The sequence below is a fragment of the Delphinus delphis genome, chromosome 2 (assembly GCF_949987515.2).
Source record: "Delphinus delphis chromosome 2, mDelDel1.2, whole genome shotgun sequence".
Lineage (NCBI taxonomy): Eukaryota > Metazoa > Chordata > Mammalia > Artiodactyla > Delphinidae > Delphinus > Delphinus delphis.
This window is the reverse complement of record NC_082684.1, coordinates 38,394,828-38,408,186: the sequence shown is the minus strand read 5'-3', so window position 1 is coordinate 38,408,186 and position 13,359 is coordinate 38,394,828. Positions and strand designations below refer to the sequence as shown.

At 39.7% G+C, this 13,359-nt stretch overlaps 1 protein-coding gene across 4 annotated transcripts in view; it reads right to left on the bottom strand.

Moving 5' to 3' along the window:
* Window positions 1-13,359, bottom strand: part of PPP2R5E (protein phosphatase 2 regulatory subunit B'epsilon) — a 153,549-nt gene that overhangs the window by 72,414 nt on the left and 67,776 nt on the right. For all 4 annotated transcript variants that reach the window (XM_060004434.1, XM_060004435.1, XM_060004437.1 and 1 more), the window contains one exon: window positions 4,032-4,228. In XM_060004434.1, coding sequence (XP_059860417.1) covers window positions 4,032-4,228 — 197 coding nt within the window. The remainder of the gene's footprint in view (window positions 1-4,031; window positions 4,229-13,359) is intronic.

The following is a 13,359-nucleotide window of genomic DNA, read 5'->3' as shown; positions in this document are numbered from 1 at the left end:
GAGAGGAACCCAAGTCTCACCACTGATTAAGTGGAAGATGAGAAATGAGGACAGTGGCTTCTACTTTCTCTATCTGGGGCTCTTTCCACTACCCCACACTACCCTTCTGCAGGTGAGTTAGGTGCTATATTTTTTTTAATTTTGTTTACACATAAAGAGTTATTTGTCTTTCTTAATTCTAAGAGTCTGTAGGTGGTGTCTAGACTTTATATAAATGCTAAAAATGGTTTCCACACTCATAGATTACTTTCATCTTCTACTCTTTTCTTACCCGAACAGGCATAGCAACTCTCAAAGTACAGTCCCATCAGGTTTTGGTAATAATACTGACATCAGAACATACCATCTTAAGTCATGACTCATCCTGGTTTGTAAAACCTAGCTATCGCTTCATTGATATTTCATTAAAAGCACTACCATTTCCCTCACTAATCCTAGTGAAGTAGTTTCATTTTACAGTAATAAGAAAGAGGAATAGGTGGGAACAGTAACTATTCAACAGGCAGGATTGGAATTACAGAACTTGAGGACCACTGAGGCAATGGGGTACAGCATATCGAGCTAACAGAGCATTTTAAGTCCACAAACAGGAACTCTGGGTTCCCCCAATGATTATAAAGTCAAGTATCTAATAACGAAATCACAAAATACAGTAACAGTATCATTGATTAAATGCTTGCCATGTGTTAGCGACTGTTCTAAGGGCTTTACATACATCATCGCCAATCCTCACAAAATACCCAAAAGGTAGGTACGTTACAGATGAGGAAAGCGAGCAGTAATAGCACCAGGATTTCTACACACAAGGGGCTCACACGTGGCAAAACAGAAGGGAGTAGAGGGCAAGTAAGGACTTGGTTCCAACCCTTCTTAAAGAGACATAAATCCCTGTTTACTAGGTTGTATGTGTGTCTGAGGTGGTGAGAACCTTGATGTACAAACAAAGCAGGATCTTCCTCAGGTGGACTATTCATGGAGCAGGGCAGGAGGGACTGTGGCTGCCCTTCCCCCAAGGCCACACACCTCTTAGCACCTCACAAAAACTGAGGACTCCAAAGATGGAGGGCTCTGTCCGCAGTGATGAAGCAAGTAAGTGTGGCCGGAGTTGGCATTTGAACCCAGGTTTGTGTGGTTTCAAAGCCCTTTCTCTTTCTACACTGCCACGCTACTTCCTTCTCTATAAATGCCATTTTGTCTAGGAACCATGCAAAATTAGTAGGTAGCAATTTCACAAATCACAAAATATGAAAAATAAATTACACCTCTGAGAACCCTAAACTATCACCCAGAAAGTCAATTATCTAATGCCCTAGAATAGCATGCATGCTACAGATTCAATACTTCCTAAAGTAGGGCTTAAGTACATTTTAAAGTACACATTCCCACACGAATGACAGGAGTCTTTTTTTTTTTTTTTTTGCGGTACGCGGGCCTCTCACTGTGTGGCCTCTCCCGCTGCGGAGCACAGGCTCCGGACGCGCAGGCTCAGCGGCCATGGCTCACGGGCCCAGCCGCCCCGCGGCATGTGGGATCCTCCCCGACTGGCGCACGAACCCGCGTCCCCTGCATCGGCAGGCGGACTCCCAACCACTGCGCCACCAGGGAAGCCCAGGAGTCTTTTGTTTAAAGTTTTTTTGTTGGGGTAGAGGGGCATGGGGGGAGGTGATAAGAAGAGAAAATGGTCTCCTCTGAGAGACTCAAGCTGGTTTAGGACCAAGTTGGTTCACAGGAATGAATGGGTTTTTGGATTATGCCAGCTACTGGGTTTAAAGCTGAATATAATCCAATGACATCCAATATTTTCATCCTAATTTGAGAGCCTAAAATGCCCCTATTTTAAGAGGAAATTCATCTATTCATTCAACAATCTCCAGGTAGGCCTGGGCTACGAGGTATTACAGAGGCCACAGAGATGTGCAGGACAACTCGGAACAGTTCCTGCTTAGGAGTACTTACAGCCTAATTAGAAAAATCAGATAAACGTGCGAAAGGATTAAATAGCAGCAAATGAACAAATTCTAAAAGGGTGAGTTGCCAAGAAGTGGTAGAAGTGAAGGAAGGGAAAACTCTGGGCTTTTCAGGAACCAGTGGTAGCACTGTAAGCCAGACCTTGAAAGGAAGGGGTGAATCAGAATTAAAGGCAGGAGGGCAGGGAATTCACAAAGGTCCAGGAACAGGGAAAAGGGCTATTACAAAACAAATCCACAAATACCCAGATGTTCTCGCAGAAGGGCGAACTGAGGTGTGTCCGAGGATATCCATGGGGTCGTGGTTAAATAAATTATGGCACATCCACACAACGAAATGCAGCTATAGAATGAATGAGGCAGCTTTATATGTACTGATGTACATTATATACTGCTAAGTAAAAAAAGCAAGGCACAGAGAGTGTGTATACTATGCTACCATTTGTGTGTTTACAAAAAACAACATTTATACATATATGCTTGTATATGCTTCAATATTCACGGACTATCCATGGAAAGATATAGAAGAAATTTATAAACGGTGGATACCTCTGTCAGCTGAGGACATGGGTAGGTTAAAACCAAGGGACTGTGCTCTGCAGAAGGCAGGTAGACTAGAGAATATCCTAAGTATCACGGTAAGAGGTTTAGAGAACATGCAAACTCTAGAGCATGGTTTCTCAACAGTGGCATCATTGACATTTGAGGCCAGATAATTCTTTGTTGTAGAATTATCTACAATTCTTTGTTGTAGAACAATCTACAAAATTGTTGTACAATGCTGTCCTGTGCATTGTAAGATGTTTAACAGCATTCCTGGCCTCTACCCACTAGATGCTGGTAGCACCCCTCCTCCCACCCCTGGTTGTGACTCCCAAAAATGTCTCCAGACAATGCCAAGGGGCCCTGGCAGGGCAATCGCCCCTGGTTGAGAGCCACTGCTCAAGAACCACAATATAAACAGTTAGCATACAAACCCTGTTTTACGTTCCTATAAATTAACAAATGCAATATACACTCCAATATGGATCTGAGGAATATATTGGACATTGTTTTGAAATGACCTTCATATATCTGTCATAGTTTCTCAAGTTGTGATAATTCAGGTCCCTTCCCAAATCTGAACTATTCATTTTTAACCATAACTACCCCATCACAGATGTCTCTTTTCTGCATTTGTTGAATACAAGTGATAAAAGTGAAAAAGAAAGGCTAAGTACATTTTCAGCAGTACACAGAGGGTGGGCGAGATTCCCCAGTGGGCTTCCCATGATGCACTGACCCCCTTGGATCTCTTCAGCATAACTTCTCGAGTTAGTAGACCAGCCCCACTTCCTCCAGATATCATGTGCTCTCTAGATCCAAGATCTTCTAGGATGCCAAAGAAGGCAACCCTCCCACAGAAATCTAACAGAAAACTGTATTTTGGCTCAGCTTCTGAAAAACTAATATAATTATTGACACAATAAGAACATAATTACTCATATTATGCTAATAATGGTTCTTCTCATAACTCTTAACGACCACACAAATTACAAGACGCTGTTCAAAAATAATGAAAGACATCACTCCTGTTTCTAAGATTATAAAGAGAATGAGTAGTTTATAAAGCCAGGAGAGGCTTTACCTAGATTCTACATATCACGATTTCATTAAGCTTAAAGCCATTTCTAATATACCACAGTGAATAGGGAGAAGAAAAAAAAATCAAGACATCCAACAGGCTTGAATATTTTTCAAACACAGATCTAAAACTTTTGTTGATTCTCCTGTGTCTTTTCTTTTCCCAATGCCAGAAATCCAGTAACACCCTGGCAATCTTTCTTCGTATTTTGAAATCACTGATTCCTCCAATACTGTTGTAGGTGAAAAGTTCTGGATTTCATTCTCATGAAATCATGCTCTTCAAATTTTAGTATTGTGCCAACTACTTGTGCTTAGCTCTCAGAAGGTTGGCTCTCATTTGTGGAGGTGACCTCCAGTGACCTGACCCTGCAGTAAATACACCTGTGAGTCCCTAAGGAAGGTGCTTAAATGTGTCCGCGGCGAAAAAAAGAAACTCACCATTCTAACTACTTCAGGGTAAGTCTGCTCTGTCAAACAGCCTCTGCTTATTGTAATGTAGTCCACCAGTTCATTAAGAGTGGAGCGCTTGTATTCTTTCATTTTAAGATCAGATAGCGTGTCCATGAAGTCAAAAATGACACAGCACTGCTGAAGTTTCTTTAGGAACAGTTCAGGCTGCTCTGAGGATGGAACGTCTAAGAAAAAAAAAGGAAATGGTGTAAGTCTGTCATCAATTTCTAGGTAACAGGAATTCTCTGTGAAAGTTAACTTCAAAAGCAAGCTCAAAAAAATAAGAATTCACATGACAACAGTGTTCTTTTAAACAGTTACACATGGGCAGGAGGGGATACCATATCCACTACTTCAGAGACCTTGTCTTTGGAAACTACATGGTACCAACACAATTGACAGCATTTGCTATTCAGCCACCGAAGATTGACCAAAATCCCAAGAGCTGTTAGAGAGTTGAAGCAAATTTTAACCAAAAACACCCCAATGTCAACACCCTTAAGCCAAAAACACTGAAAAAGGTCAAACTTTCCATTATAAGGTAGACACAGAAGTTTCCACTGTTGGTTTAAATTAATTTTACTAAAAAAATTTCGAAGCAGAAATGTCAGTTGATTCATTTTAATTTCATGCTGACATCCTTGGTATTTAAAGCAACTGTTGGGTGTGTGAGTTTATATTTCTTGTTTTGTTTTGGCTTGATATCTATGACGCTTCTTTGTCAAAGAAACTCGAAAAATCAACAAAATCAAGCAATACCAACTCTCTCAAAAAGGGCACATCAGTAATGGAACAATGCGAGCGAACTCTACTAAAATCTAGGCTCTCCCTTTTGACCCATCTTCTTCCTTTATGGTGGGAGAAAACCACTAACATTTTTATTAATATGTTCTCAGAATAAACATCTGTTCTTTTCCTACAGGCAGCAGGTCAGACATTTGGTTTGGTGTCGTTTCTAAAAAATATGTAGAAATTTTACACTAAAATTCCCCAGCGAGAATGGAAACCTGACCTACAGTTAGACTTGAAAGACACCAAGTAAGTTGTCGATAGCTCTTTCCGCTCCTATCTTCTTTCCACTACTTTATTTATTCCACCAAACTGGAGCTTCTCTGGAAAGGTGATGAAATTATAACAAGAGAACCTCTGCTGCCTTCATCCAAGGCGATTAACTCATTAATCCTCAGAACACTCTTTGAGGTAAGCAGGTGGCATCATTTTATTATTCTCTATTTTTCACAGAGAAAATTAGAGACAATCATGGAGGTCCCACAGTGAATGAGTTATGAAGCTGGGCTCAGCACCTGGGTCTCTAACCACACTCCCACATTGCTTCTGTACGACTCAAGAAGGACTTGAACAATGTTTGACCTGTCACTTGCTACCATCCTCAGTTGCCAGCCTCCCAGTAAGTGCTTTACAGTGGCCTCACAGTGTGGGCCACCTGCTCCCTGGAGGTAAGTGCAACGGCTAACAGCACCCATCTTACAGCCACCAGCAGCAGGGAGAGAGGGCTAGATTCCTAGTCACAGGATCCACATGACTCCTCTCCACAACCCCCTTGCCTCCCCACAGCCCACAACCCAAGCGCCAGCCCATGTACCCAGGACCTCATGGATAATTCCCCCCAAACACCACCTACTGACATCAACTTTGGGGTAAGCCTAGATGAGGTGCAATGGGCATCTGAAAGTATAGCATTTCCCTACCAGATATAAGGGAACAAGAAGTAGTCGATGTTTTTAAAGGTATATAGCACCACTGCTACTCTCAGCAAAAAGAAGTTACATATTTAGAAATTATTCTCAACCAATGAGTTGCCCCTTCCACCCCATAAATCCCCAAAGGCCTAATGTATCTTATAGTCAAAGAATTGGGGATTTGAGTTCAGCCATGACATATGTCTTATTCTATGACCCTAGACTTCATCACTTCCGAAACATTTTAAGCTTTATAAGAACTAAATTTAGACAAACCAAGCTTTCCCTTTAATTGCTATTTGCTTCAGGTATTTACATAAACAAACAAAAACTAAACAAGTCTGCTCATCAACATGACTGTATATCGTTAACCAATGGCTAATTATATGTACACGACCATCATGGTTAATTACTGAAGTCTTCTAAGTTCTAAATCAGATTCCATACCTCAAATCTGAAGGGGAGTTTTGACACTGCACAGGGAACAAGAAAAGCCTTATTAATGTTACATTAAAGTCTTCAGGACAAATTTTAATTAATCCTATTTTTGATACAGTAACTTTAATAATGCTTAAAAAATCAGACCATGTACATGGAGAACTCCTTAACTCAGCATATATAAAAGCATCTATAAATGATAGCTTTTCCTCCAAAAAGCAAACCATCATTTAAGCAGTGACAACAATGATTACTCTTTGTGGTCACTGCAATGATACTCAAGAGATTCACATTTGGCTACTTAAAAAAATTCAGGCAGTTAACATTTAGTTCTTTTTCTTAATGTTAGACAGTTGAAATTTATTCTTTATTTATCCAAATTGATATAATGTCATAGACAAATGTGAGGCAGGCTATCTACCTAACCAATGGAATAATGATAATAGCTTACATTTATTGAGCACTGGGTACTATTCTAAGCACTTTACATATATTATATCTTATTTAGTCCTGACAACAACCCTATGCGGTAGGTACTATTCAATTTAACAGATGAGAAAACCAAGACACAGAGAGTCAGTGACCTGCGCAGAGTCTTAGAACTAATAAGCAGTGGAGACAGGATTCCCACTCAGGCAAACTGGCTCCAGAGCCTGAACTCTTCACCACTGTGCAACAGTCAACCTCAGTGAAACACAAGAGTAATACCATATTCCAGAAAAGAGGGTATGTACAAAGAGAAAAGAGGAAGAAACGGAAAGAAATCAGCCAATTCATTTCCAACATGCCCTCATTATAAAGTATCATGCTGAGCCCCTCTAGCCCATTCCCCAGAAATGAACACATACAGCAACAAGCTATGCTTTATCCTTTGTCACAGACTAAATTCCTCTAAAATAACTTGCTTCACCTAAATTAAAGAACTTAAGTAATCAAGACTGACCAAAAGAAAAAAGGGGAATGGAGTCCTGAAAGAGCCAATTCCCTTATAACAACTTCTTTAAGTTGTGTTTTCATTCGTGCTGAAAGATGACCTAATTCACAACAGTCCAAGCATAGGGCTCTTCCTATAATGTTTGGCCCTCAGACTGGCCCACATAGCTGTGCTGCTCCCACCCTCCTTGCCCTCATTTCCCTAGACCCAGTGGGATATAAAAAAAGTAGAATGTGAAAAGGTAGGACCAGCCAGGATCAGAGAAGGAACACTCTGAGTAGTGCAGAAGGTTCCAGTGATACAAGTTTAATGTCTATGGAACCAGTCCCAGTAGCAATACAAATATTCTTTTTAAAGAAACGTTTGTGTGTAGCTGATTCACTCTGTTATAAAGCAGAAACTAACACACCATTGTAAAGCAATCATACTCCAATAAAGATGTTAAAAAAAAAGAAACATTTGTAAAATGTATCAGGTACTAGGCCATAAAGAAAATCTCATAAATGACAAAAAGAAGAAATCAGACAAGCAGTACATTTTGACCACATGCAGTAACACTAGATTTTAACAACTCAAAGCTACCCACCTCCCAAATCCAAGCCACCTGAAAATCTAAATGTTTAGTAACTTAGATGAAGGAAAAATATATATAGACATTCAAAATAAATGTAAACTAGAAAAATTAAGGGTCATCGCAGAATCCCAAAGCAAACCAGGCAATGGATGCTTGTGTCATCTATCTTCCAACAGAAACCTCTGTCCTGCACAGGCCGTCCCTAACAGCAGGAGAGGGATCCCACAGAATCATAACCATAAATAATGAGGAATCGGTAAGTGGTTATATAATACCATGCAGGTCATTAGCACAACAACCCACCCATCCGATGTTAGTATTCATTTAATGGGGAGAGTAACTGATCTAATGATCACAGCTTGATAAGATTCCATAAGGTCAGATTCCACTGCTCTGGAAAAACTCTTAGAATTAATTTAATTTCCAGAATATGTTTCTCACCCAAGGAAATAATGTACTGACCAGCTAAATGGTTGATGCTCTTGGCAGCTGCATTTCTTACTGTATTGTCCTTCTCTTTCCTTTTCAGCATTAGTCATTTTCTCACACGTGCTTTTCTATCACCATCTCTCAACAGCCTCCTATCAATTTTCATCAGTAAGTTGGGGAAATGATTACTCTCACCTCCAAGGTGTTCATACCCAAATAATTTTAAAATTTACAAGTGCAAAAGGTAATGGGAGGGGCTTCCATGGTGGCGCAGTGGTTGAGAGTCCGCCTGCCGATTCAGGGGACATGGGTTCGTGCCCCGGTCCGGGAGGATCCCACATGCCATGGAGCGGCTGGGCCCGTGGGCCATGGCCACTGGGCCTGCGCGCCCGGAGCCTGCGCTCCGCGGCGGGAAGGGCCACAACAGTGAGAGGCCCGCGTACCACAAAAAAAAAAAAAAAAAGGAAAAAAAAAGGTAATGGAAAAATGGGCACAGAATTCAACAGTAAAGGGAGGATGCAAGTACAGATTAAGGGACAAAGATTCTCCTGTGTCTAAAGAACAGTCAACGTGTATTATACACATTTAGTTACACAAGCACACATGTGTGCACGCGTGCGCATGCATACACACACACACACCCGTCCCCTCACCCTCATTATGATTTTAAGGGCTGGTTGTTTATTGATTATTTATTTGTTTATAACTGGCAGAAGTTCCTTCCTGCCTAATCAAGAGCTTTCATTGTTCCATCCCATCTAAAGTTTGGGGCGTACAGTCATGGATCCAATATCAGCCCATCTTCCCTTGGGGCCTGACTCAGTCAAGACTTTGCAAAGCAGAAAGTAGCAAAGGTACAAGAAATAAAACATGAGCCCAATGTCCTTTGGGTTTGGTGCTCTGGGACTCCAATCAAATGAAATTGTTGAAAATCATTGCAACCTGCAAATGTGCCAACCGAGGAAATAAAGAAGGCCCACAACATTAAATTGATTAGACACAATATCACAGGAAGAAAGCAGATTGGTTTAAAAAAAAAAATGTGGGCTGATAAGTTATTTACACATAAGCTGTTTAAATGTATATAGATAAATTTTCCATAAAATGGTCATCTTTGAATTGGAAGCTAAGCAGTAACATTGTTTGAGCTCCTGATGAACAATATTTATAGCTGGTTATTCCCATTCAAAGGAAATGGAAAAAATATTCTTCTAAATTAACAATGCTTTTCACCTGAAAATGCCCTACAATATTACACACTTAGCCCTTCTACATCCATTTCCCCTATTCTCACAAAAAATAAAGGTACCTGCAGAGATTGAGCATGTAAATGTGGTCTTTGATCCCTTCCACCTCATCCTTTAGAACTTCCTTAAGGTGAACACATCCCCATCCAAGTATGCGGTCAGTCCCTCACAAACGACCCTCCAAAACTTCAACAAAGTCAATGAAAATTGTACCTGCATATGCATATGAGAATATATTTACAGAAAATTAGTCTCACAGCACTGAGAAGAGCTTAGCACTAAGATATTAAGTTGACTTAGCCTTGAAGGACTAAAGTGTGGTATGTTAGCACATGTGGTAAAATGCCTAATAGCCTGTCCATGTGGTCTGTCTAAACCCGTGCCACCAACTTTACTTCTAAACATAGACACAACAGGTAGCATTCCCTTTTTGTCGTACCTATTTCAAAAATCCTAAAAAGAATCCTATTTTATTTGTGGAACTATGCTTCCATTACGAATTGCTTTTGACGCTTGAGAAAAAAAATCACAGACATAGCCAACAATATTTCATTAAAACAAGAAGACCACTATAAATCCTTACAATGAATCAGATAAGAAAATTAGGCTTCATGTACTATGAACTGAACCCAAGTATACCATGTTGGTTACACAACATAGTTCCATGTTAATAAGCAAATAAGAAACTGACATGTGAGCTAAAATAAGTATTAAATACCTGACCATTCCAATTACTTTATTACTGTATTCAAAATAGGGGTTCCAAAAAAGTTTGTTGTTGATGATAGTGGTGGTAGTGGTGGTGTGTTTCCACTACAAGGTATCTGTATTTTATAGAAGCAGCTCATGTGGTATCAATGTGTGACCACAGCTGAAAACCACTGTTTTTAAAGTAATAACTTTTCAAATCCTTCTTTCATCTCCCTCACCTTTGAAATTCTCTTTCTCAGTTTATTTAAAGCTAACAGTGAAAATTTCTGGTTTTCAAGCAAAGGCAGGTCCCTGGCAACACCTACAGCAGTGAAAGCATTCCTTCTTTGCCTTGGCTATAAATATGTGAATGTAGAATTGGCTGCTTTTAGAACTCTTCGCAGTCTATTAGGAAGATCGAAAAACACTTTGCTGATTATTAGCATACACCTTTTTTTTTTAGGGTCAAAACATGTCTCATAGAACTACTGCACCAATAAAAAAAGTATCAAAAGAAGGAAACCAAGGTGTATTAATTAAACAACAAACCGTAAACCAGATAAGGCCACTACTGATATTTCAAGGTAAAAAAGAATGATGACAATGTTAACGAACATTTACTATTGCAAAGCATTGTGCTAAGCTCCTGACACACATTATCCCTTTTAATCCTCAGAAGACCTTATGAGTGGCCACTATTAATATCCCAGTTTTTCAGATGAAAAAGAAGAGGCCCAGACGGCTAAGTCGCTTACCCAACATCACCCACTACTAAGGACCGCAGCTAGAATCTGAACCCAGGTAGTCTTACTCCAGTGCCCTCACCAATAACAATAATGATGATGATAATGATGACTGTGATAAATAGTAGCAGCTAACAACCACCACCACCACTGGAGCAATGGGTAAATTGTCATGGCTGGTTATTTGTTTAAGAAAAGATGTAATCTGAAACTAAAGGAAAATTTGGTTGACTTTTCTGCCAAGTATTTACACGTTGTAAAACTTAAACAGCACAAAATTAGCCTTAAATGAGTGAACAATAGTAGGTGGGTAAATTAAAGTTTTAAATAATAATCATACATTAATGATTCCTCCCAGCTTGGACAATCAACATGTATTATTATTCTTTCATGGATCTCTCCAGTTATCCTTTCCCAAAAGCTGACAAACATGTACACTCCAGTTTATAAGCAAAACCCAAAGGTGACCACTAACGCAAAATAGTGGCCTCAGCGTCAAAGTCACAGGATTCAGAGCTTTCACATTGTTTTGACACTATGTTCTAATCAGAATAAATAGGAAACACACACATGCACACACACATACCCATTTCTAATAAATATTTCTGTTTCCAACCTTTCATAATTCTCCCTCTTGCTTTACATTCTAATGCCAAGGTGGTCATTGAAACTTGTCAGGACAAGAAAAATAAAACATTTAAAAATTGATCAATGCCTAGGGGCTTCCCTGGTGGCGCAGTGATTAAGAATCTGCCTGCCAATGCAGCGGACACGGGTTCGAGCCCTGGCCCGGGAAGATCCCACATGCCGCGGAGCAACTAAGCCTGTGCGCCACAACTGCTGAGTCTGAGCTCTAGAGCCCGCGAGCAACAACTACTGAGCCCACATGCCACAACTACTGAAGACTGCACACCTAGAGCCCGTGCTCCGCAACAAGAGAAGCCACGACAATGAGAAGCCCGTGCACTGCAACGAAGAGTAGCTCCCGCTCACCGCGACTAGAGAAAGCCCACGCACAGCAACGAAGACCCAACACAGCCAAAAATTCTTTATAAAATAAATAAATTTATTTTTAAAAATTGGTCAATTCCTAATTATAGGTATGGATTACTTTCCTGCCACCAAACTTATCAACAGGATAGAAGCCACCACAGCTTCTGACTAACACAGTCAATCTCTCTACTATCAATTCATTACCTACGGGCTTTTTTGCAGAGGTGAGACACCAGGAGTATAGGGACCAGGGCCTTTTGAATATAAGGAATTCCTGAAGCATGCCAGGCTATACCAAAATAAATAAATAAATAAGGGCTGCAAGAATTAATTATACAGTGTTCTAAAGTATCCCTGACAGTGGCTCCCTCTGAGGATTTTCCCAGTAAAATTATTAAAAAGAGCAGGTTGACTTTTTTTTATTTCAGGAAAAGGAATTAAAATAGTAACTAGCCACCACCTATTTCCACTATAATTTCATAAAACAAAAGGACCTTTAGGATAGTAAAAGAAAAGAAAGGACAAACCCAGAAATCCTTACTTAAAAAGGAGGGTGGCAATCCTCCACACATAGGTACACACGCGTGCGCGCCTGCACACATGCGAGCACATACACACACGGAGATGTGTTTTCTCTCGATCTTGCTTCCCTTCTACTTCTTTTTCACTTTGCCCAGTAACAACTTTTCCACTAGTCTGTATTTGGGAATCTCTGAGCCACATCACTCCTTTGTTCCAACATTTCTGGCATGGATAACAGACGTCCAGCTGTAATGACAGTACTAATTTCCATTGTATTTAGACGACTGTAAAAGCTGAGAAGATAATCATATACCCTGCATTAGTGTAGAAGTACCTCACTCTATGGCAGCCATGGAGCCCTTAGAAATCCTGTAACATAAAAATCCTTATAAAACTTTATACATAACTCCATTCAAGGATTTGCCACATTACATTGGGACCTTTTTTTTTAACCGATGAATCATGTGTCTTGTTCTTCTTTTAATACCCAGCCCCTAAAAGAAGTTTCTAGAATATGGTAGGCACATAATAAATGCAGGTTGAGTCAATAAATTCTACATATTGAATCTTATTTCCCCATATTTTTAACTGTAAATTAGAACTTTATTCCTCTAGAAATAAAATTACACTGAAGAATAGAGGAAAAGGTTTAATATAACATATTTAATAGAATAAATTATTTCCTAGTATTTTAATAATACCAAGTCATGAAATGCAAATTTTAAAACTAAGATGGACTAAGTATAAGTCAGACAGAGAAAGATAGATATTGTAGGATACCGCTTATACGTGAAATCTAAAAAAGTCAAACTCTTAGAAACAGAGACTAGAATGGTGGTTACCAGGGGTGGAAGGGTACAGGAAATGGAGAGATGTTGGTCAAAGAGTATTAACTTCTAGTTATAAGATGAAAAGGTTTGGGAGATCTGATGAAAGCATGGTGATTATAGTTAATAGGGCTATATTATATACTTGAAAGTTGCTAAAAGAGTAGATCTCAGATGCTCTCACCACAAAAAAGAAATCATAATTATGTGACCAGATGG